Consider the following 25601-nt stretch of genomic DNA (forward strand, 5'->3'; position numbering starts at 1 on the left):
GAGAGAGAGAATCCCAAGCAGGCTCTGCACTGTCAACGCAGAGCTCCCTACAGGGGTCGATCTCACAAACCGTGAGATCATGACCTGAGCTGAGATCAACAGTCAGACACTTAACGGACTGAGCCACCCAGGCTCCCCTTAAGGCACTTGTTTTAAGTAGGTTCCGTGCCCAGCATGGAGCCCAGTGCAGGGCTTGGACTCATGACCCTGAGATCAAGACCTGAGCCAACATCAAGGGTCGGAAGCTCAACCAACGAAGCCACTCAGGTGCCACTCTTTATGCATTTGCTTTTTTTTCTTGCTTCGTTGCTCTGTGCCCAAGGCTGAATACGAGTGGTAGAACGGATAGCCCTGTCTGGTTCCTCCTACCTGCCCTCCAAGCAGCCAGAATGATGTGCCACGTAGCAGGGGCTTGGCCATGGGAAGGAAGAGCTGCTCTGCAGGACCTAGCTTTCCAGATTCTCAGGCTGGATTTCAAAACCAAAGGGAAGTGGGGCTTCTTCCTAGGGCGTCCGCCTCCCTCAGACCTCCCAGGAGAGGAAGACGGATCGTGGGCAGGATTCAGACCTTTCTGGGTTTCGTGGCCATCACACGACCAGTTACGGCCAACCCCACCGCTGTTTCTCACACCCACGGTTTCTATAAGATCATCAGCTTCCTGTTGGGAGCAGGTAGTTGGAGTCTCATCTGTCAAAGGGGGACAGAGCATATCCGTGTGGCACATCACTGTGGTGTGGTGCTGCCTGTCAAGGGGACAGCTGCAGAGCTCGTGCCAGCCTCCCCTCAGCAACCTTTACAGGAAGCGGCCGTTTGCAGGGAAGTCCCTTTGCCTCCCACGGAACAACATCCTGATAAGTGCCACATTAACCACCCAATCCACGGCTCTGCAGTGAAAGGCCGGTGCCTGGTGCTCACGCCTTGCCAACCGCAAGGCTTATTCTCTGAGGCCCCACAGTGCTGAATTCCTCACGGATCAGAGAGGTTCCAGAAGTCCCAAAGAGAGCTCGTTTTCCGTCGCTGACAGGTCTGCAGGCAGACCGCATGATCACTGAACGTCAGGGCAGATGCCTCCTCTGCCAGTAATTCGTGATGAGGACACCGGCCGGTGGTCAAGTGGGGCACCCTGGCCGCAGCCTCTGGGGCTCCCCCTCCTGTCCCCACCACCTCTTGGGATGAGCCGTGCCCAGATTAAGAGGATTGGGGGAGCCCAAGTTTATACCTATAAACACCTGCTCCTGAGGATACGGTAAAGGACCTTCTCAAAGCTCACCCTGGAGTCCACCTTGGCCACAGCACGTCCCAAAATGCTTCCTCCTACTCTTACCTCCTTATTCATGCCTAGAAATAACCTCATTTCATGGAAAATAGCGCTTTCCAGCTAAGGGAATTTTCCAGATGAGAAAAATTTATCTCTTGAAGCACTTGGAATTTTATTATTTTAACCGATGGGGAGGGAAATCTTCCAAAAATGAACCACACATGGACTTCCTTGTACAGCTCTGTAATTTACTGGTGTATTGATGACTCACTTCGAGCAGCGGGGACTAGGCTGTAATCCCAGGATGCCTCTGGGTAGTCGAGACCCACGCCTCAGACCGAAAAGCCTGGAAAGTAAGGACCAGCCTTAAAAAGGAAGGAAATTCTGATGCACGCTACACTATGGATGAACCTTGAGGACACGATGCTGAGTGAAGTAAGTCACAAGACAAATTACGATCCCACTGATAGGAGGTCCCTAGATACGTCCCATCCAGAGGCGGAAAGTAGAGAGCTGTTTGCCAGGGGTGCTGGGGAGAGGGGAGCTGTTGTAGAGAGTTTTCGCTGTGCAAGGTGACAAAGTTCCAGAGACGGACAGTTGTGATGTTTACACGACAACGTGTACGTAATGGCACAGAACCGTCCACTCAAAAGTGGTTACAATGGGAAATCTTAGGAGTATGTTATCACAATAATAAATAATAGCCCATCTACGTTTTCGGCCAAGGGCACTGACGACGCTCAGAAGAAACCAGTGAAACCAAGATGGCAGGCGGTGGAGCCAGCCTTGAGTTGCATGGTGCAGGACCATGCAACTAAGCTCTTGGGGATGGTTTCCAATAGGAGCGTTGGTGGTGAACGTTAACTGAGCCTTAAGCACCCAGCGGGCAGAGGCCAAGCCCACGCAGAGACGGGCTGGCAGAGACAGCCATCTTGGTGAGGGGCTGGAGTGAAGCGGCCATCCCGAGGAAGACAGGATGCACGGAGAGCCCTCCGCAGGGCGGCCTTCCTTTCTCCTGCCCCGTCCACCGCGCTTCGCTCACACCCCTGCGCAGGGCGCGGACCCAGGCGGGCCACGGTGCGCCTCGGTCCCTGGGCACGTCCAGCGTGGGTGGCCTGTGAGGGGGGCCGAGGGTGGGGCCGTTCCACTTGTGTTGTTCCCTACCTTCTACGTGGGCTGAGACGGGGGCAGACAAGAACACCATTTTAACATCTGGTCGCAAGGTCAACGACAACTACCCCCCCGTGGGGCGCCTGACTGACATGTGAGACCCTGCGCTAAGGGCTTTGCTTGCTGACCCCACTGAGTCCTTCCCTACAAAGAAAGCACTATAGTTCCATCTTGCGGATGAGGAAACAGGCCCAGGGGCCAACCAGTATCAGTGGGTCAAGTTTCCTGAGCACCTGATGTGTACCTGATACTATCGTTCCTCTTCCTTCGTGTCCGTTAACCTTTGGACGCCCACCACAGTCCTGTGAGGAGAGGAACCCCTCTTGTGCCCACTGAGGAAGCCGAGACCTGACAGCAGAGGTTACCTGCTCAAGGTCACACAGCCAGGGAGGGGCGGCGCGGGCCTGCAAACCCAGGTGAGCTCACTGCGTCCCCTCCCGCCTCCCTTTTGGCAGGTGTATATCAGAAGTGAGAGGCCACGTGGTCCCAGAAGCCCGGAGAACTCCCTCCTGACCTGCAGGGATGTGGGCTCTTCCCCTCCTTTCCGGAACCTTCTCCTTCGTCCACAAGTGACAGTGCCTTTAAAGAGCCACGACCACACAGTTAACTGGGCGGAGGGGTGTCGGTAGGCGCCCTCTCCCACGGGGGCGCTAAGAGCCCGCAGAGAGCGATGGGCCCCTCCCTGGTGGCTCTGCTTCCTGTGGCTGCAACGCCCTTCCTCCCCACTTCTCTCATGTGGCCGAGAAGCCCACATCCTCCACGGCAGGTCGGGCCCCCTGCAGCAACGGCACAGCGAGCTGTCTCCCTGGGACAGCAGCCACCAAGCTGCTGCTTCCCCAACGCTTAGCAAAGGGCCTCACACGCAGGAGATGATCTCAAGCATATCTGGCAAAAAGGGGGTGCCGATGCACACTGCAACACGGGGACCCCGAAAACGTGCCGAGGGAAGGGAGCCAGGCACGGGCGAGCCCGCGGGGTCTATTTCCATTCACGCCGGAATGGCCAGAGTAGGGACATCCACGGGGACAGGACAGGGATCGGCGAGCGCTTCGGGCTGGGGTGTGGGGGCAGTGCTACCTAACAGGGATGGGGTTTCCTTTTGAGGGGATGAAAACATTCCAACGTTGGGGTCCTGGCTGCACAACTCTGTGAATAAACGCCAATGAACTATACACTCTAAATGGGCGAGCTGTTTGATACGTGAACTCGGTCTTGGGGCACCTGGGGGGCTCCATCGGTCGAGCGTCCGGCTTCAGCTCAGGTCACCGATCTTGTGGTTCATGGGTTCGAGCCCCGCGTTAGGCTCTGTGCTGACGGCTCAGGACCTGGAGCCTGCTTCTGATCCTGTGTCTCCCTCTGTCTCTGTCCCTCCCCCACTCTCTCTCTCTCTCTCTCTCTCTCTCTCGCTCAAAACTAAATAAACATTAAAACAAACAAACAAACAAACAACGTGGTGTGTGAACTCTAGCTCAATGTAGCTGAGGAAACAACACTGAAATCCACTTGCCTGACTGGCTGGCACTCCGTATGTGTTTGTTGAGGATGCCGAGAATCCCGAATAAACCCAGTAACGTTGGGATGTTGGATGTTGCCGGTGACGTTAGCCATGTTGAAGAAAGGAAGTCTCTGGTCCCTGATGTCAGAGGCGGCCCCGCGTGCAGGGTTAACACTGGGCACAGCTGCTGTGCTTCGCTGGGAGGGCGAGTAGGTGTGCGTGTCCCGGCTGGCCGATCAGGAAACCCAGGCACGCGAGGTCAGGCAACCGGCCGACCTCACTTAGCGAGACAAGTGGCAGCCAGTTAGAGCCAAGGATAGCGCGGGGCTTCTGACTGCGTCTCGCTCGCTGCAAATACCGCCACCCGTCATCTGTCTGATTAAAAAGGGACCATAAAATATGAAGCGGGGCAGCGGCACTCAGACCTAAGCTGGGCTCGGGCCGGCGGAGGAACGGATCCCGTCTCTGCCTTCCAGTCCGCCTGGCCCCACGTCGGTCGTGCGGGTTAGCCTCCCCGGACACGAGCGCAGAGACGGAGCTCATTCGCTCAGATGTGTTCTCTTTGCACTTAATGATTTTCATCTTCCAGTGTCCGCGGGGCCGCTGCTGGCTGGTGTTCGGCACCACGCGGGGGGCCTCCGGCGCTGAGGTTGGCAGAAAAACGGAGTGCTGTGGCCGGGAGAGAAGAGACAGAGCGAGGGCGAAACACGGCTGTTTGAAACCCGCCCCGTTCTGCAGCTTCCCAGCTGAGTGACCTCCAGCAAGTCCCGCAGCCCTTTCTGAGGGCCAGTTTCCTCCTCTGTCAAAGTTTCCCTTCTGTATTCCGTGGGCTCAGCGGTGACAGGCACCTCTAGGGCCCTCCAGCCCCGAAGCGCTCGCTCTGGATGTGCGTCTTTGCAGGACTTAGCCGCACGCGGAGGACTTGCGCGGGCCCTTTTGGATAGTGCGTGTGCACGGTGCTTCGGTATTTGCCTTAACGCGATGGCCGGCCCCGGGCCCCGGCCGGGTGGGAAACAATGTCTGTGGGGCCAGCCCGGCGGGACAGAAGATGGCCGAGAGGCAAGTCGAGCCAGAGGTGAGAAGGCACATGTGAGCCGATGGAAACGTCCAGGGGCCTGACGGCTCTGGCCGCCCTCGCCCTTGCAGTTCCCATTAAGCTGTCTTCCTCTTGGACCACAGCAGGTGGTGTTTCCTCTATGGACTGAAGCCCTGACAGTGAACCAGAGTCCAGAGCCTGGGCTCTCCCCAGAAGGGGCCAGAGGTGACAGGCAGGCTGCGCTTGGGGCCCTGGTGTGCCTGCTTCTCCCAGGCATCCCGGGGCAGGTGGGCCCGGCCCAGCCCAGACAGCCGGCTCGCCCAGGCCCCGCTCCTGGAGGGGACCTTGCGACAGCTGGCTCGAGTCTGGTGTCTGGGTCTCATCCCAGTCTGGGACTTCTAAATTTAACCTGCTATCAGCCGGAGAGGCGGGAGGGCTTCCACTGGGTGACTAAATGCCACTTGGAATCTGCTATACTCATGGCCAGCCTCCGGACACACTCCCCCCGCCCCCCGAAGGCTACCCCCAGTGTGGGGGTGCCCTCAGAGCACCCTCAGCTGTGTGCCGGCCTGAAGGTTCAAACCTGCGCAACTCTGGCTTTATCCTGATGTGATCTAGCTCGGCTTTCTCCCGCTGCTGGCTAGGCCTGCACCCCTGTGCTGTGTTCACGCATGAACATGTACACACACACACACACACACACCAGGCACTCCCAGAGGCAGAGCTCAGGAGCCGACTCCACAACCGAAAGCCAAACCTCGGCAGTGAACTGAACCACCCATAAGCCATCTGGGTGGAGGGCGGCCAGAGGGGCCTGTTATGCAATTTCCTGCTTTGGTGTCTCAGACCCAGGAGACAGGATGCAGAATGCTGTTGGGTGGATGCCGTGTGGAAAACCCAGAGAAGAAACCGAGTCCCCGATGCGAATGGGGGAGGGGGGGGGGGACTTGCCCTCCGGGGCAGTCCTGAAAGGCTGCCGCCAACCCTGAGGGGTGAGCCTGTGGTCTGCAGCTGACCGGGTAGCCCCGGGCCCGACTCACTGTGGGCATCAGGGAACTGAGGGCTGCACAGAACCTTCCTGTGGGAGGGGAGAGGCATTTCCTGCCCGGGGAAGCCCAGGATGGAGTGAGCCAAAGGCACGGGGCTTTCTTAACAGTCATTGATACTTATTGAGCACCAAATGTATGCTTCGCAGCAACAAGCCAAGATTGAGCGTATGCATGCAGCGGTAAGGGTTTGGGCTCCAGGGCCAGGGTTCAAACTCCACCTCTGCCTCTTCCCGGAGGCGTGGCCTTGGGCAGCTTGTCGACTCCTCTGTCCCTCAGTTTCCTCATCTGTAAAATGGGGATCCCAATAGCACCCGGTTTTGTGAGGGTTCAGTAAGTTAACACCTGGGAGACTGAGTAGGACCCGTGTTTTCACCACGTCAGCTGCCCAAAGAATCGCCACTTTCCATACAAGGTAAATGGGGCTCGGAGAGGCTTGGTGTCTGACCCAAACTCGTGCAAATTGCCTGGAATCCATGGCCCGCCCTCAGAGCCCACACCCACTCCAGGACCTCTGGGCTCACCCACCTCTCCTCCTTTCATAAGAAAGTTCTCAGTAAAAGAAAGTTTTTACTCTGCAGGCTTGGGCCCCACGCAACCCCCTTCCGTCACCTGCCGGCTGGGGGCAGGGCACAGGGCCACGTTCTAGACTGACACTGTCCTGATGCCTGCTTCTCCATGCGAAGACAGGTTTGCAAGGTCCAGGGGGTAAGGGCCCCATCTGAACACTAACTCCCCTTGTCACGCGGGTTTCTTCTGTTTTCCAGAAAGCCAAGCCGCCCTCAGGTCCTGCCTCCACCTCAAGCCTGCGGTCCCTCCTCACCACGGGGCACAGCCAGGGGCACTTTGGGCGGGGACCTGAGGCCCCAGGGCTGCAGACAGCGGAGGACGCGTCAATAAGGTGACCCGCCTCCAAATACGCTCACTCCCGTGGCCACAGTACAGGCCCATGGGCCCCAAAATGAACCAGCACTTTAGAAACATCCAGACCCTAGCCAGGCCTACTTTAAAATTACATTTTATTTCTCTTTGTGAATATTCGTTGTTTTTCAAAAAGGTTAATGTTACAGGTTCTTCAAGAGTCTTGTGCCTCCTGGTAAGTGCATTGGTTTGTTTTCACAGTACTCTCCACGACCACGGATGGTCCTTATTGCTGGAGGAGCGTGTCCACGCCAGGAAACGGGGACACCGGAGGGATTGGGGACCCAGGTGAGAAGCCCGGGGTCTGTGCTCCCGACAAGGAGGAGGCCCAGGGACCAGACCCAAGCTAAGCCCGGTGTCCTTGGCCAGACCTGCCGTTTCTCCAGGGTCTTTCCAGCCCCGTGTTCAGAAAGGCCGGGAGGGACAGAGAGAAAGGGGTACAGGAGGGGCAGGGTGAGTCAGGGAGCAAGGTGAGCTGGGGCCCAGGCATGCGGGGGGGGTGGGGGGGCGGGCAGCCACAGCAGGCGTGCCCCCTTCTGGTGGGCACAGCGCCGGCTCCTGGCAGGAGGGCTCGCTCACGCTCAGCGAGCGCGTATTTGCGGGACACTGCCCCCAGCAGCTCAGGGCCACCCCCTAGCACAGTAAGATCCCCTTCGTGGTGACCCAGCCCAGAACCAGAACTCCAGCTTCCTGACCCCCTCGCCCAGGGCCCTTCCTCCTTTTTTAGTGCAAGAAAGACCTGAGTGCAGAGAAGGGCCGCTCCGTTAGGAGGCCAGGTCCTGTCCACGGCATCAGGATGCCGTCACCCTGGCCCCCCGCCCACCCGCTCCCGGCCTGGCCCTTCCCCAGAGGTAGAGCTGGGACCCATCGTCCCCCTCACTCGAGGCTATGGCCTCCCTGGGCGACGGGGTACCTACACACCAAGGGGCACAGGGGGAAGGTCCTAGGCCTGACAAAGGGGTTCCCGGGCATCGCGCGGGCAACCACAGTCCCGTCGTTCCGGGACAGCTGTGGGCCTGATGTCGGGAGCGGGGCTGGAGAGAGAGTTTGGACGTGAAGCACCCCTTGAATAAGTATACTACCACGTGGATAAAGGAGCAGAGCAAGGTGACCCACATCCTCCCACGCTGTCACTGGGGCTCGTCCAAGTGGCTCATCGGCTGCAGAAATGAACGCTTTTTCTTTTCTGTCGGTTTTCTGTGCTTGGGTATTATTACTAGTTGGAAACCCAGGGCCAGGTGAAGTGGCTGTGGGGTTTGGCAAGCTGGAGGAAGGGGGGCTTCCGTGGGGTGTCCCTCGTAGGTCCCGCAAGCAGCCTTCAAGGCAGAAGGCTCAGCGTCGCTCAGGACCATCCTAGGGCTCTGGAGGGCCCTGGACCCGAGGGAAGGTGGCCCTCCAGACTGGCCACGCTGTCCCGACCAGCCTCCAGAGTGGCCCCGATGCCTGTCAACCATGGCCCCAAGTGACCCCCGCCAGCCCGAGGCCCCGCTTTGCTTCCTTGAGAATCACCAGCAGAGGGGTGTCTGCCGACAGCCTTCCCGGCCTCCCCAGATCCAGGACCACCCCCCCCCCACCGCCCCCTGCCGGACAGCGTCTCCCCAACCTCTGACACTGGCGCCCAGAGCCTGTTTGCAGCTTCCCCCAGAGCCCCCGGGAGGGGCATCCCCTGAGAAGGAGCCAGGAGGGAAGTCACCCGCCTTTCTTACCTTGGAACTAAATCTGGCTCAAGGTGGCCGGCCCTCCAGGCGTTTGGGGCCAGTGTGGACGGAAAAGGGAAAGGCGGACCCATCTGTGGCTGGGTGCTGAGGACAGGGATGGCGAAAATCCCCTGGGCTCAACCCTCCTTCTCTCCTCCCAGATCCACCCCAGGCAAGTTAAGGCTGCCAAGAAGAGAGAGGAAGGAAGCCCAGATCCCTTCTGCACAGGTATGGGGTGGGGGGGTGGGGCACGGGGGTTTCCACCTGAGCCCGAGAGAAGGGGGGGGGGGGGGGTCTTTAGGTGGTCTGTCTGGTTTCGTTTCTGCTGAAACGAAAGAATGAGCAGCTGGTTTTAGGTCTAAATCTGTCCCCCTGCCCCCCCCCCCCCAAGCCACCCGGAAGGAGGGGCCAGGCACCCTCTCTCTCTGCCCTGGCCCTGCCCCCTCCCTCACCTCTAGCAGAAGGTGAACAGTCCGGTAGAAAAGAGATCCTATTTCTTTGTCGGTTTGGGGCTTTTTCCTTTAAATTCAGCTTAAGGCAGAAGAAGTTTGGCAAAGCGAGTCTACGTAAGGCCGCGTGACGGGGGGACGAGGGAGCTGCCACGGGGGGGGGGGTGGGGGGAGCCGCCACTCACAGATCAGCAGCCGTGCCGGTCAGGGTCATGACCAGCTCCGCCTCCTCCCGCCCCTGAACCTCGTAAAGAGGTGTTTAAAAAACAAAAACAAAAAACAAAAAAACGAAGAAGAAGAAGAAGAAGAAGAAAAACTGAAACAGCAGTTGATTCGGGGAGGCTTGCAAGTGAATGAGTGAACTGCCAGGAAGAGGAGACCCAAGGTGAAGGGGCACGTGGGGTCAGGTGTCCCGGCCGGGCCTCCCCCTCCCCGAAAGGAAGCAGGTGCCAAGAGGGCTGGGGGAGGCCATCCCGGGGCCTTTGCACAGTGGGATCCGCCCGCTCGAGAAGGTAGAGTGGTTGTATTTTGCTGAATGACCGAAGAGTCCGTGCGGGTGTGGATAGGAGCAACGTTATAATTCGAGTCCAGCCTAGCAGGGCGCCCTGGCCGTTACCGGTGCTTGGGCGGGATCACCACGAGCGGCTGCCCGTACTTGGGCCGCCACATGAGGACCTGAGCATCGTTGGCATTGGGCTTGACCAGGGCGCTGGGCGGTATCGGCTCGTTCTTGCTCAGGATCTTGGGCTGGTCCTGGGCGATGGGCTCCCGCAGCCTGGCGCGCTGGCCGAGGGGCCGGTTGGGGTTCACCTCGATGCTGAGCTGCATACGCCAGTGCAGCGTCTGCAAAATGATCATGTCATTGGTCGAGGTGTTGGTGGCCACCAGCCACGTGGTGAAGCTCTGGTCCCGGTAGATGTTGGTCAGCTTGGCCACGTTGCTCTCACTGACGGGCACGGCCCATGTGACGCTGGGGTAGAAGTTGTCGTTCATGCTGATGATGAACTTGGAGTCTCTCTTGGTGGGGCCCACGATGGTGCACGTCTCCGTGGTGTTGCCGTACCAGGGGTAGTTCACCCCGTCTGAGTCACTGATGGCCTCGATCTTGCCCTCCTGGAGGTCCGGGAGCTCCCAGCTGGACCTGAGGACAGGAAGACCAGTTTACTCAGTCGGCCACCCACAAGGCTGCATCCCTGAGGCTTACCTCGCGGGGCCAGGGCGGCACCAAATGACACACAGACAGCCACCGTCACGTCTGGGCTCCCCCAGACACAGCCCCCATCAAAGCCACATCCTGTCCTCCTGCACCATCTCAACTCGGTCGTGGCAACTGTTACTGTGACAGTAGCTCTCAGGCGGAAGGGGACACCAACCTGTCCTAAGTTACTCTGGGGACACGTGCTCCCGGGGGGCTGGGAGCACGGCAGCGTCTGGGGCATCAACACTCATCAACACTCATCAACACTCATGTCCATCGTGCGCCCGGCAGGTAAAGAAAGTGAAGCCAGGGGCTGGATTTTTCTTCCCCAAGCAGTGGGGGCCTGGGACCCAGGCGGCCAGACTTCATCCAGGGCCACTCCCACCCGGGCCCCTGTGATCCCAAAGGTCAGGACGTGCTGCACCCGGACTTCGGCACAACCGAGGAAGCCCGCGGTCCTCTCCAGAATACGCTGCTCCCTGCGACGCGTTCTGGTTCACAGCCGCATGATTCGCAGCGGCCAAAAGGTGGGAGAAACCCCAGTGTCCATCAACGGCAGCGTGGGTAAACAAAATGGGGTCTGTCCACACAGTGGAATATTCTTCAGCCTCGAAAAAGAAGGAAACTTTGCAATATCCCACAGCGTGGGTGAACCTCGAAGACATCATGCTGGGTAAGATAAGTCAGACACAACAGGATAAATACTGTATGATTCCACGTATCGGAGATCTCCCTCGGGTCATCAAATTCATAGAAACAAAGTAGAACAGTGGATACCAGGGGAGTGGGGGCGGAGAGTCAATGTTTCGTGGGTGTAGAGTTCCAGGGGGAGGAAATGGGAACGTTCCGGAAACAGATGCACAGCGACGTGGATGGACTTAAAGACGCACCCCTCTACCAAAATGCATCGCTTCACGTCAGCGATTAGCAAACCTGGGGCCACCCTGGGAGGGATGGAGAGGCATGTGATTTTGCTAATTCTCCTGTTTACTTCATTTCTGTTTTCATTTCATTGAAAAAGTCACAAATTAGGGTAACACCTGCCTACCAGGCCATCTCCTGCCCCGGGCTCTGAGCTCATCAAACTCCCAGGGAACTGGGGCAGCAGCTCAAACGACCTCCCATTTCTGAAGTCCCCACCGGTCCCCGAAAGCCAACAGGCCACAGCAGTCACGGGCAGGCGAGGCCGGGCAGGCCACCCACACAGCAGGTCGTGAGCCTGCTGACCCGGCTCTCCTCGCAGGTGGGTATCACGGGCCGGAAAAGGAGTTTAGGGTCCCCGTCCTGGATTTCTTAGAAGCCTGTGCCTTTGCCCCACCTGTGTCCAGGCGCCTAGAAAGCACCCACTCTGTGCTCTCACGGTGGCCGTACTCACTTGCAAAAGGTTTTCTTTTTTTTCAAGGCAGAAAGTAAACTTGCAAAAGGAACTTTACTCTTCAGTGGCTGTCTTTCACTTCCTAAGAGCTGGCTTGTTTTGAGGGAGTGGGGCTCAGCACCAGAGCGGCCCCCCTCTCCCCCAGCCTCAGGTTTCCTTTCCTCCCCAGCCTCCAAATGCCCGAGCCTTGGCCCAGTCACAGGCGGGTGACGGTCCTTATGAGCCAGCAGACGGTCGTGTCTCATGTGGGATATTACTCAGAATCAGGTTCCGGGGCCTTTGTCTTCCAATCATCACAGGCCCGCATGGGCTGCCTCTGTTCCCCAGGGCCCCAGCCACCCCCCGCCGCCCCCGCCTAGTCGACGAGGTGGGCGTGAATGCAGTTAAGGGAACAACTTCTGGGGGACACACGCCAGCCCGGATCCAGCCTCAGTCCAGCTACTAGCTCTGATTAAGTTACAAGTCTCTGAGCCTCCGTTTTCTCATCAGTTAACTGAGGATAGTCCTACCCACCTTGCAAGGTTTTTGTGATGATTAGATGTATTGATATAAACATATAAACGGCAATACGTAGAAGCTTCCAGAAACCATGTTGGGGGGCATTTAGAGGTGTGCCAGCCCTGACTGATCTGAAGCCTTTGTGACCTCCGCAGTTTGGGGATTATACATGCTTGGAAAGGAATGAACTGCATGCAGTCACTGCCTCCTCCAAGATTCCCTGTTTGTTCTGGGACGACCTTGAGCTTCAAAGCAGACCCTCGGTTCTTTGCTCCATGGCAGAGGGGGGCGAGGTGGGACCCCAGCCCTGCACACACCGAACCTTTTCCTTGTTGCACGGCAGAGGTCCCACAGGCGGGCTGTGGTGCACAGAGGCCACTTAAAGGTGTGAGCAAGGCTCCCAGGACTGTGCACACACACGTCGGAATCAGACTCCTCACTCTCCCTCACATGCCCTGTTCCTGTGGCAACCCCCATCCACCATCCACTCACCAAGTGTTTGCAGAGCACCCGCCATCGGTGTTTGCAGAGCACCCACCGTCAGTGTGTGCAGAGCACCTGCCATCGGTGTTTGCAGAGCACCTGCCATCTGTGTGTGCAGAGCGCCCGCCATCGGTGTTTGCAGAGCACCTGCCGTCAGTGTGTGCAGAGCACCTGCCGTCAGTGTGTGCAGAGCACCTGCCATCGGTGTTTGCAGAGCACCTGCCGTCTGTGTGCAGAGCGCCCGCCATCGGTGTTTGCAGAGCACCCACCGTCAGTGTGTGCAGAGCACCTGCCGTCGGTGTTTGCAGAGCACCTGCCACTGGAGGACGCTGCACCCTCCGGGCACCTGGCACCATCCTGGACTCTCTCTCCTCTGCACACTCCCCTTCTCCTTTGCCTTCACCCTGGCCAGGACCCCTCCCTCCTCCCGGGTCTCCCGGCTTCTACTCCTGCCTCCTACAATATTCTCCCAGAAGCGGGAGTGATCTTGTCAAAACACATCGGTCTGCACTGTCCCTCAAAGCCAACGCATCTGAAGCCCAGGACCCCTCGTGCACACACACGCACGCACACCCTCCCCAGGCTCCAGACCCACCAGCCGCTCTCAGTTACTCTAATGGGCCGTGCCCCTCCTGTCCCCCCCGTCTCGAGGCCTTCTGCCAGGACCAGTGTCCCTCCTCCTCCTGTGCGGGTCACTGCTCCTCATGGCTCAGCTCCGGAGCCCCCCAGAGAAGCCCACGCTGACCCAACCCAGGTGGCCCCATATCCGATGCAATTCAGTCCTCGCCCTGCTGCTTCCTGGAGCACGCACAGGGGTGATCCGATGACCATGCGAACGCTTGGTGATGATCTCTAGAGGGCAGGGGCCAGGCCTCCAGGATGTAGGCAAATAAGTGTTGGTGGCCTGGATCGGTGACTGTGGGTGGCCTGCCCGGCCTCGCCTTCAGGGCCTGGGCCCCAAAAGGGGGTCTCCTGAAGGAGTTTAGAGTGTCCAAAGCCACCCCGTTCATGCATCGTCTCACCTGGAGTAGCTGTCCCTAGCACCCGCTGTCCTTGCAGCGACGCCGGTGACAATGGTCATGTTCCCTAAGCACAGAGGACGTGTCAGGCACCCTATGTACGTACGTCCCCCCAGTGCTTCTCCTCAACCACCCTGGGGACACATCAGAGGGGCACGTTTTATACAAGAGGCTTGGAGACGGTACAGGCCTATCTCAAGGTCACACAACCACAAAGCCGCCAGGCCAGGACCCGCAACCTGAGGGAGCTCTTAGCCAGCGGTTTCAAAAGACCCTCACTCAACCATGCACACACACACACACGCATGTGCACACACACACAGAGGCCCTTACCCACAGGCCTCCAACACAGGCCTCGCCCAACACTCACACACACACACACATACACACACGAGCTCGAGCATCACAGCTGGCCGAGGGTGTGGGTCTGAAGGGGTTAGAAAGGCCTTCCCTGGAGACCGAGGCGGGTAGAAGTGATGCTGAGGGCCACCCCTGGGGGCCGGGGAGCATCACGGGGGCAAAAGCCTCTGGGTGGGGGTGAAGGAAATCAGGGATGCCCAGCGCGGTGCCTCGGAGGGAAGGTGAGGCTGGCCCTTTCATTGACCTTGGACGACAGGAGCACACCTCTCCCAGCCGCCCGGGAAGAGCCTGGAGGGCTCTCCCCCCAAAACAGATGGCCCCTCACACCTCCAGGGTTTCCCCAGCCTCTCCCGGGGCTCTGACCGCGTTTTGAGTTCTGGACCCCAGAGCCAGACTGGACCCCAGACAGGGGTCTCAGAGCAGAGTTTCCAAACTTCCCATCTCTGTTCACTTTGGTCCCATCTACATTCTATATACTTCCTGTACTATTATTGACTTAAAATCAATCATTTTTTTAAAAAATTGCATTTAGTTTTTCCTAAGAAACACACGGAAATAACACGTTGAGTGTCCTAGATACATTTTTCCCCCAAATATACATTCAAATAAATACGTTGCTTTAAATTACAGTTGTATCAAGGCACCTGGGTGGCTCTGTTGGTTAAGCGCCGACCTCAGCTCAGGTCACGATCTCATGGTTTGTGAGTTCGAGCCCCACATCGGGCTCTGTGCTGACGGCTCAGAGCCTGGAGCCTGCTTGCGATTCGTGTCTCCCTCTCTCTCTGCCCCTCCCCTGCTCGCACTGTCTCTCTCTCTCTCAAAAATAAACATTAAATTACAGTTGTACTTAGGCTTAACTGAGTTCACTTCAATATTATTTCACATCCCACAACTGATGCCCGTTAGATGCTCTGAGAAACTCATTTACAGACAAGGAGTTGAGGCTTGAGGGCAAGAGGGCTGCTTGGACCGAGGCTTTTCTGGCCACACTGGTCCCACTGGCACTTAGGGCTTATCTCACCCGGTCCCCAGTTTTACAGATCTCATGGTCTTGTACAATTTGCAAAACGTTCAAATTCTGCAAAAGTTTGCAACCGGGAGCCCAGTTTCCTGATTTCTGCCCCGTGTGGCCGCCTGCCAGGCCAGCCCCTTCCCACTAGGCACCTGCTCTCCGAGGGAGGGTCTGGGGGTGTCCCCCCACCGCCTGCTCCCAGGGCTCCCCCAAAAACCAAGCCCCACTCCTTTTGCAGCCCACCCCCCCCCCCTTCATCCAGGCCCCAGCACCATATCCCCTGGAAAGGACCAACGGCGCCTAATCTTAATTTTTAGTTGTAAAAGCTGTGTTTTTCTTTAAAAAAAAAAAAACGCTATAGAGAAGTATATGAAGTGAGAAAGGAAAGCCACGTCTTCCACGCCCACCCCCACCTCACTGAGGTTACTCACCACATTACGCTTTGGTAAACATCCTTCTAGACCTTTCTCTGCATAGACCCACAGTACGTGTTCCCATTCACAGTGTTTTCTTTTAAACAAAAATGGGTTCCTACGCTACATGCTTTACAACTTTTAAAAAAAACGTTTTATTTCGGAGAGGCAGAGTGAGAGCGAGCGAGCGAGGGCACAAGGAGGGGAGGGGCAGGGAGAGGGAGACAGAGGATCCCAAGCAGACTCCACGCTGTCAGCCCAGAGCCCAGCGTGAGGCTCAAACTCGCGAACCGTGAGATCACGACCTGAGCCAAAGTCGGATGCTTACCCGACTGAGCCACCCAGGCGTCCCCTTATACTTAAAAAAAATTTTTTTTTTTTTGCAAGTGCTGGAGTTTTCTTCCTCATATATACATGCTTCTGGCCTGGGTCTTCCATTCACACATTAGGCAATTTGTTGTTGTTGTTCAGATGTTTTTTGTACGCCTACCCTATGCCAGGCCCCGGGCCAGGTGCTCAAAGTCCCTGTGAGACAAACTCTACAGGTAGAACAGCACTGAAGGGCATGTAGGTTTGAAATTGTAACAGAGCCAGCCAAACCCACCTTCTAGACGCTGCCTGAACTGTATGTACCCCCTCAAACAGCCCGTGAGGCTGTCCATTTCCCCCCAACCCCAACACCGAATCGGCTGCGTTTCTACCCGGAGCCGATCGGCAAAGAACAGAAGCTCTCAGGATTTAATTTGTTATTTCCCTGATTGCCACGGCTGTCGGGTGCCTCCTCGCACGTCTCTGGGCGCAGCCAGCTTTTGTTTTCGGAAGGTGAGGGTTGGAGCCATCGCTTGGCTGGGGCCGGTCCGTGGGGAGCTCTCTTTGGGCTGGGCAGTCCCCCTCACTTCCTCCCGCCCCAAAGCCTGGAAACAAGGACTTCCCTCTCCCACCCACGCCACCCTCGCCTCTGCCAGGGCCCAGCAGATGGGGGGAGGCAGCCTTCCGGTCCCAGAGAGGAAGCTTCGTCCTCGATTGTTCTGTGTGGGCCCGCGGCTGCAGGAAGGGGCCACGTGGTCACCGCTGGAGCAGAGCAAGCCTCCTTGGGCAAGTGGCCTCAGGTCTCACAGGCTGTGTCCTCGTCATAAAAGGAGGGCCCCATGACGTCCTTGGGACACTGGGAGGGGAGCCCGGGCAGCTCTGTTCATCACCCAGCTCCGGCGTCCTGCCACCGGCCTGTGGCCTCAGTCCCTGCGCCCCCGCCTGGCCCCTTCCCACCAGCCTCCTTGTGGTCCCGAAGCAGGTGTCCCCCCCGTGTGCTGGCTGGAAGGACCTGGCAGGCCTCCTCGCTCAAGGCTCTCACGCCGTAGGCGGGTCCGCGACACCCAACCCCGGAAGAGAGAGCGGCTCTACGTACAGCAGCCTTCCCGCTGACTCCGCCAGGCATCCCAGATTTAATAATCAACTACGAGCAGCTATCACACCGACACCCGTCGTGGATCGAGTGCATCGTGTGTGCCGGGCACTGTGCTGAGCTCTTATCGTGCACTATCTCATTTAACCCCTCACAGCAACCCAGGGAGGGAAGGGACCATTCTCCCCATCTCACAGATGGGAACAGAGAGGCCCGGAGAGGCTAAGAGACTGGTCTCAAGGTCACAGCACCGCGGGAGGGCGGAGCTAGGATCCGCACCCGGCTGGACCAGGGGGACAAGGGTGAGGGGAGGTGGCACTGTCCCCCCGAGAGACCCTGTCTCTTGAGCTATTCCCCCCACTTCACCCCCAAGTCTGCCCTTTGGCCTTGGCCGTGGGCCGGCCGCCCTGAGAGCTTCAGAGAAGGGCAAACGAGGGACAACATGAAGCGTCTCCCGCACGGGCTAGAAACTGTGACTTGTCACTTAGAAGGCTGTGCCGGCTGACAGGTGGTGGCTGAGGAATTGCGGAGGATGGGGTTGTGAAGACAGGTGTCTCCAACAGTTTGGGGTGGGGGGAGGTGGCTTTTAAAGCAATGTGGGCTGGCCCGAAAACCATATAGAATCCCGTGAAGCTGGCACGGAGAAACTCGGCGCTCCATGGCTCTCCTCTGGAGGAGTCGGGGAATCACCGAGGTGGCTTGTGTGACAGTTCCACCGCATGTATTTCCAGCCCGGGATGTCATTCTGCAAAGTTCTCCCGGATTAGGGATTAATTTTAAGCAGGGATAACGTCAAAGGGTATTACGGGTTCCGGTTAAGGATTTGGAATTAATATTTTGGATACAAGCCCGTTCGTAGAGAACGGGAGCCCTGACCTTAACCTTTGCCACCTGGCTTCCCTCTCCCCTGGCCACTGAGGTCCCGGGCGTGGGTTTCATTCTAATGATCTCGATCGTCTGGGTCTAGTCTGGCGGTTCTCATTCGAGGGTGACTCTGCACCCTTCCCGGAGACATCGGGCAGGGTCTGGAGATCACAGCGGGGGCGCTGGGTGCTCCTGGCATTGAGATCGTGCCCCGCGATCGTGAGTTCGAGCCCCGCGTCGGGCTCTGTGCCGACCGCTCGGAGCCTGGAGCCCATTTCGGATCCTCTGTCTCCCTCTCTCTCTGCCCCTCCCCCTGATCATGCTCTGACTCTCTCTTTGTCTCTCTCTCTCTCTAAATTGAATAAACGTGGGGCGCCTGGGTGGCTCAGTCGGTTAAGCGGCCGACTTCAGCTCAGGTCACGATCTCGCGGTCCGTGAGTTCGAGCCCCGCGTCGGGCTCTGTGCTGACCGCTCAGAGCCCGGAGCCTGTTTCAGATTCTGTGTCTCCCTCTCTCTGACCCTCCCCCGTTCATGCTCTGTCTCTCTCTGTCTCAAAAATAACATTAAAAAAAAATTTTTTTTTAAATTGAATAAACGTTAAATATAAAAAAAAAAAAAAACAAAACAAAACAGGAAAGAGCGTAGTTTGGGGTTGGGAAGATGGCACCTAAATGTTTCCGATGCTCAAGAAGGAGCAGACATCAGGCTTTCTCTAAACAAGCCCTTCTCATTTGCAGAGGCTGCCGGTCGAATACAGAGCTCAGGAGCCATGCTCTCTGCTAATTCCACTTTTTAGCACGATTTGGCCAATCCGTGGTAAGTGGAGCTGTTTCCAACTCAGCGTCTCAGCCCCACGGTGGTCACCTAGCACCGTCCTCTCACTGGTCCCTCAGAGCCACCTGCGGGCAGTTCTCTCCTTATCCGCCCTGGCGGCTGTCACCCGGCACACGAGGTGGCTGGCGGGGGGGATGGCTCCACACGGCCCCTGTCCAGGGAGCCTCAGGTTCTGCCCTTCTGTGGAGCTGGTCCTGCCCCTGCCCCAGCCGGGAGTGCGGAGGCAGGAAGAGCGGGTGCAGGGGGACCCGAGAGGGGGCGGGGGGGGGGGAGGGTGGGGGCAGGGCAGGGCAGAGGAGGAAACAAAAGGAAGCAAATGGAAAGCACACAAAACGGCCTTCAACCTCGGAGAGCTCAAATCATTCGTGACTTGCGCTATTTTAACATTTTTAAAAGTCAGGAAGTGGGTGCTTTGTGAACGAGAGAGACCTGGGCTCAGGAGAAACTTCACTCCCAGGAGAAGTTTGATCTGCCCGGATTCGGCCACGATTCTCAACTTTTTACGGACACCGTGGCTCACCCCCACCCCCCCCCCCCCAGGAGAGAAGAACGCTCACATAATAACCACGCTAAAGACCACCGAGGGCTTGGGGCCGTGCCGACTGCTTGACAAACGTCATCTCTCGTAATTCTCGCAGTAAAAGCTATAGGGCAAGGACTATGACTGGCCCTACTTGCAGACGGGGAAACCGAGGGTCAGAGTGGCTGAGGTCACACACCCTGGAAAGTGGCAGAGCCTGGACGCCCGCCCAGGTCTGCCTGACTGCAGTCTAGGTGCGCACTGGGTTCCTCTAACCAGGAACCAAGGACTGGCACAGAAAGGGAAAGTCATCTCGGGTCTCCGGCCTCAGGCCTGCCTCCAGCAACAGTGCCTGAAAGCTCAGAGCGGAGGCTTTAAGTCCCTGTGTGCAGATGGGGAACTGGAGGCCCCGGCCGGGCCTGTTCCTCCTCGCTGCCCGCCGCGCCGCCTCGGCACTCAGCCCCTTTGGTTCTCCCCCAACTTCCTCCCGGCGCTCGGATCTTTCCAATCTTTCCATGGTCAGCAAAACCCTCTGCCTTCCCTACCCCTTCTCGGGAAGAACGTAGCCTGTGCCTCAAACCCCCAGAAAACCCTCTGCGCCTGTGTCTTGTCACTCGTCCCGGATCCTTTGCAGGGTCCAAAAAAGGTTTCTGGCTGAAGGCTTCCTAGGATCTAGTCCACACCGAATAACTCAGAATCATGTTTCCCTTCTTGCAATGGAAAGTCAGCACCCCCCCTCACACACACACACACACACACACACACACACACCGAGTTAAAAGCCACTTTGGAGAATGAAAGGGCCTTGGGTAGAGACATCAGGCTGATGGAGGGACATGCCCCGCGTGGGCCCCTGTGGGGTGATCCTGTTTACGCCCTCGTTTTACGCTTTACCGCGTTTCTCTTGTTTGCCTTACAACTTCAGAGTCATTAAGGAAACGCAATGGGATTTAGCGTCTTGCCACCTTCCATCCCCTCCCCGCCCCCTCTAATTTCGGAGGGGCCCAGGATGTTCTGAGACCCGGGAAAAGGCCCAAGTCCCGGGGGCTCCCCTGCTCCGCTCCTCCCTTGAAGAACCGGGAAGAAGCAGCACGCACCTGGAGAGGCTGGCCGTGGGAGAGTATCCCCCGCCAGTCCCGGGCACGGTTGGGAAGCTGTCCCTGGGGCCCGCCTCGCTCTCTCAGAGCGACCTCGTGCTCGGAAACAGCTATTTTCACCTCCCTGTCTTCAGGCGGCCCTGGAAGCCAAGAGGCTTTCCTTTCTGTCCACCTCTTCTCTTTCCACACTGGGACGACCGCCCCCAGGAACCCCAGCGCATGCCAGGAAAGAAGGTGCCAGCTCCCCGTGTCCTGCACCCAGACGTGCATTGTCCTGGGAACGTTCCGGACCCCAGGCTGGAGGGAAGAGGCCAGTGGGCTCCTCTCAGCTGTGAGGGCCCCTCTGGAGCCTTCTGGACACTGACACAGGATGTCTACATCAAGCGGCCTTCTGCCTCGGGGAGAGAAAAACGCTATACCCTGAACCGAGAAGGCTCGGTTTCTAAAACGAGCCACCCTCTCAAGCAAAACACCGGAACAGCAAAGCATTCCCCCACCACCACCACCTCCCCGTCCTGATATGCATGTGAAAACACTGCAGAGACAAGTTCGAGCCCAGCACCTGTGCAAGTAACTATGGAGGGCTCCACTGTCTTCTCCTTAACTTCCGCCACATGGACCTCTCCGGGAGGCCTGAGCCCCCACCCAAGCGAGGGGGGGGGGTGCCAAGCCTCAGCCTCTCTAGCAGCCCCAGGACAGCACGCTTGTTTTGCCAAAAGAGACACCTGGTGGAATGTGCCTCTGCTTTCTCAGCATCTCGCGGGGAAGGACGCAGGAACCCCAGGGGCCGGTGACAGCAGGAAGAGAGGTCCCAGAGCCGTGACCCCAATCCGAATCACCAGGCAAACCCTGGAGAGCACCTGGCCAAGGAGGACACAGGGACGGCTTCCACCGCTGCCCGAAGCTTCCCTCCCACCCCAGGCCTCCAAGCTCCCCACCCCGAGCAGCCCCCCACCCCCGACAGCTTGTGTCTGAGCAGTACTCACATGCCCTGTTCCCCGTACTGGTTGTAGAACTCCATGTGGCTGCACGCCTGGATCCAGCCAACGACCCAGGTCTCTTTCTTGGGGATGGGTGGCATGACCACCTGGGCCGAGGCACGGAAGTGGGGTGTCCTGTAGCGGAGCACCACGCTGGAGGACTCATCGATGCTGGTGGGGATGGGGTCAATAGAGGCTTTCACGTCAATCACGGTGATGCCTTCCCGGAAGACTCTGGCTTTGCCCCCGATGCTCTGAATACAGCCCATGGCACAAAGCAGCGCTCTGATCTCCAGGGAAGGCCAGCAGTCCCAGAGAAAACTGGGCATTGAAAGGATGGAGGTTGCGGGACCCAGTGCAGACAGGACTGCTCTCCAATCTCAAATCTCAAGACCGATATCCATAGGATAGAAAACTTCACTGAGTAGAGGGGGTCTGCATATCACTACCTCGGGCCTGCTTAGAAATAAGGATTTTGCTGCATTTCAAGAGCCCTGGGTCCTCTCCTCTTCTGCTAGCAGTGGACAAAAATCACCGATATTCTTTGGGTTAAGAAAAAGGAAAGTTTGGAGGTTAATGGGTAATCATGGTGCTCAGACAGCCAGCCCTTCGGTGCCTCACACGCGGGGAACGCAGCTCGGAGACGCTCCCTGAAGTCCTCGGGCGGCGAAGGCGAACGCCGGCAGACACATAAATAAGGAAGGCTCCGTCCCCTGCGCCGCGCCGCCACCGTCGCTGCAGAAGTCCTACTTCCTGCCCTCTGCCTTCCGCACGCGCTCGCTCGGGGCACACGCACCGGCCGCTCGCCCAACGGGGCCCAATCAATGGAAGAGCAGTTTCTGTTCGAGCGCGGAGGCCCCGGCGCCCTCGGGGGCGAGCGCCGACCCGCGGCTTCCAGGAGGCGAGCGCCGGGCACCGGCCGCCCGCGGGGTCCCCGAGGAGCGCGGCGCGGCGCGGGTCCCCGTCGGCGCCCACTCGCGGGCGCGGGCCGACGCCCCCACGCGGGCGCCCCGCGTCCCCCCGCCGCTGTCGCTGTCGCCGCCCGCCGCCGTGCGGGGCTCCGGGGCTGCGCTGGGGCCGCCGCCCGGCTCGCCGCGACCGCCGAGGACCTGGTCGGGGGGGGTGGAAGGGACAGGGCGTCAAGGCCCGCCTCAAAGTTGAGCCGAACTTTGCTGCGGGGAACGCGCGAGGCGGCGACGCGTGTGCGCGGGCTGCAGAGCTGACGGCGCAGCTCTGGGCGGTCTCCCCGGAGGCGGCGGCCCACCCCCCCCCCCCCCACCTCCGCCCGCCCCGTCAGTGGCGGCTGCACGACCGCGCGCACCAGCGAATAATCGCCGCCCGTGACATCTCCGCTGACACCTCCCGGCCTGGGAGTGGCGTGGGGGGCGGGGGGCGGGGGCGACCGGCTGGCACTGCAGTGGGCCGCGTGGACTTGCCCGCCCTGGCACTGCCCCTACCGCCTCGCCGCCGGCGCCCCTTCCCCGCCGGGTCCCTCCGGCCCCCTGGGGGCGCAGTGCCACCCCGCAGGCCGGTGCGATCGGGCGTGCGCCCCTTCCCGGGCCGGGATCCTCCGACTCCGGAGGGTGCAGTGCCCCAGCCCCGCCGCGTCGGGCGCCTCTGTCCCCCACCTCGCCAGCCCCAAGCGGCCCCGGGTCCCCGCGCGTCGGGCGCGCTCACCGCCGCCGGGCAACTTTGGCGCGCACGCCCCCACCCGGGCGGCGCCACCGACTCACCTGCCCCTCGGGCCGCTCCGCGCGCCCCGGCCGCCGCCCTCCGGACGCCCCTGACCCCGCCGCGGGCACGTCCTCGGGGCGTCCCCCCCCCCTTCCCCCGGGCAGTGTCCTTTGGCTCTACTGGGGTCTGGGGCGACCGTGGGCGCCCCCGGCCCCCACCTCCTCCTAGCTCGGGGCTGCCAGTGGGTGGCCGGGGGCGGAGGGCTGAGGCTCGGGGCTCTCTCGCCCCCACCCCGCGCGCCCGCTTTATTTTATGATCATTGTGAGCGTGCTGTCGCCGCTCAGCCCCGCCGCCGCGCCGCAGCCGCCTGGCGCGCCCCGCGCTGCCTCGCTCTGCTGCAGCATCGGAAAGGCAACCAGGTCAAACTTTGCAGAAACTCAGCCCCTGCGCCGGCCTGGCCCCGCGTCCGCCCGCAGCCGCCGGCCGGAGCGCAGCGCACGCAGGGACCGCCGCCCGCTCGCCGGCCCCGCGGGGATGCAGGTCCGCAGGCGGCGGCGGCGGCGGCGGCGGGCGGGCGCCGCCTCCTCCTCGCCGCCCGCCCAGCTCTCCACCCTCGCTCCCCGCACACAGCCCGCCCTCCCCCTGCTAATCCTCTCCCCGTCTCCCCCCTCTCTCCCCCTCTGCAGCTTGTGGGGAGCTGAGCCTCTCCTTGCATAAACGACATTTCCTTTTTGGCTAGCCCCGGGAATTCTGGGTAGTGTAGTTCGGGTTCTGTCTCTGGTCCAGGGGGGGCTCCTCTGCCCTTTGAACTGGGCAGCCTGTCTGGGGAGAAGGGTTGCACCGTCCTGGTGTTCCTGGCCAAGGTGGGGCCGTGTCGGAGTGGAAACAGGACAGGGGTCCCGGGAGGCTCCAGGGCTGGGAAGCTTGGGGTGGGGGAGAGAAGTCTGGGGAAAGGGTGCCTGGGACTGAGCCTCTTGGCACGCTGACAGGTGGTCAGGCCTGTTGAGCCCCAACTGTGGTAAGTGGTGGACAAGCTTCATCATTTCATTCATCAGGAGGTCACTTATGCATTCCTCACAGAGCTGGAATGCAAAGCTGGGAGACCCCAGAGACTTGCCCTAGGGCCCTGGTAGGTGGCCCAGCCGATCCTGGGACCCCAGATATCTGAGTGCAGAGGTTCAAGGAGGGTTTGGCCCTGGGCGGCGGTAGGATAACTGTGAACCTCTCTAAGCTGCCTGAAGCCAACCGCCCCACCCCCACCTTGCAGTTTACCCCCCCCCCCCCCCCAGGGAAAGGCCAGGTGGTTTGTGACATCAGAAAACCTGGCAGCCACAGTAGAGCCATGCTCTGCCCCCGCCCCACCCCCATGACTCTGACTTCCAAAGGTACCCACAGCCGGCTGGGGGACAGATCATCCTGACCCCTTCAAGCCTGACCATCTTGCGTGCCAATGAGGGCAGGAGCTGGAGAGGGAGAGTTCTGGCCGCTCTGAGGTCTCTCCTTTGAGGGATGATCAGCCAGGTCAAGTGATCTGTCTCATGCCAGCACCAGCTCAGGCCACAGGTACCTTATTTCTAGTCCTGCTGACTGAGACCAAGGCGGGGTGGCCTCGTGACCTGCTTTCTGCCACACAGTAGAACCCCAGACAGCAGAGGTCTCCTAAGGACCCCGTGCAAGTGTCCGTTTCCAGGCAGAAGACTTCCCTGGACTCATAACCATGGTGGCCCCTCTCTCTGCTGTAAAGTCAGGGCACACCCCCCACCCCCGCAAACATTCTGCCCTCCTGGGGCTCACTACAGCCTTCAACACCCCCTTTGCCGGCAGATGATTATTAGGATATCCAGTTTGTATGTAAGTAAGATGTTAGCATTGGGGGACGTTACAGACATCACCCCCAGCGCCTAGACCAGAGCAGACTGCACTGGCCAGGGTGCTCTCTGAAGTCCCAGATGCCACCCTGGTGACCAGGACAGGGGTGCTCCATGAACACGTGCTGAGCTGCACATTTTCCTCATCTGTCGTGAAAAGGACAGAGACCAGAGCAGTTAACCTGCTCACTAAGCAGCCAAAGCCCTGGATAGGAAGCTGCCTGAGTGAACACCGAGCCCGGGAAGTGGACTGTACCGACAGAGACCCGGGGGTCGGGGCACAGTAGCTTTTCAGAGTCTGGATCCCCAGCCAGATCTGGCCAAGTCCAAGATCAGTTCCTCCTCCTGGGATGCTGTCCTTGCTGGCTGGGGCCAGTGCCTCTGAATGGAAGGGAACCAACCCCTAGAAAGCCCTGTCTCTAGCGAATCCCACCAGAAGAGGTGCTCAGATGCCCATGGGGTCAGGGTTCTTGCAAAATAGAAGCCCCCTCCTCCCTTAACCTCTCAGCCCCATAGATGCCTCCCCTTTCACATCACCCCTCCCCCATGCAGTGCTTTGTCCTGGGTTAGGTGAGGGCCCCTTTGGTGGGAAGAGGGCTAAGGCAATGTCCGTAGGCCTGTTTGTCGGGCCCTGAGCTGAGGAGTGCTCCCCCCGAGGCCAGCCCTAACAGACAGAGGGGTCTTCACGGGCTGGGCTCATGTCCCCATCCCATCCCGGCTCCCGATGAACACTTCAAGGCTCCCTAGCTGCTGCCCCAGCTGTCAGGCCCCTTTGGCCCTTCTGCCTCCCGACTCAGTCTTCCTCCCGCTCAGCATTTTCTGGAGCTTTGTGGGTGCTGGACACAGACCCACAGCCGCCTCAGCACACGTGGAAGGCCCAGGATGCATCCACACGTGTGTGAGGCGCTGGCGTCTGCAGAAGAGAGGAAGGG

The 25601-nt window shown here is 59.4% G+C and overlaps 1 protein-coding gene across 1 annotated transcript; it reads right to left on the reverse strand.

The window, feature by feature from the left end:
* Positions 1-9377: 9377 nt before the first annotated feature.
* FAM78A (family with sequence similarity 78 member A) lies at positions 9378-22096 on the reverse strand. The gene is made up of 2 exons (XM_042913173.1): positions 21134-22096; positions 9378-10213 (listed from the first exon to the last, which is right to left on the reverse strand). The coding sequence occupies exons 1-2, from the start codon at positions 21454-21456 to the stop codon at positions 9685-9687; spliced, it is 852 nt and encodes a 283-aa protein (XP_042769107.1). The 5' UTR covers positions 21457-22096; the 3' UTR covers positions 9378-9684.
* Between the last annotated feature and the right edge of the window lie 3505 nt (positions 22097-25601).

Source organism: Panthera leo, chromosome D4 (assembly GCF_018350215.1).
Source record: "Panthera leo isolate Ple1 chromosome D4, P.leo_Ple1_pat1.1, whole genome shotgun sequence".
Taxonomy (NCBI): Eukaryota; Metazoa; Chordata; class Mammalia; order Carnivora; family Felidae; genus Panthera; species Panthera leo.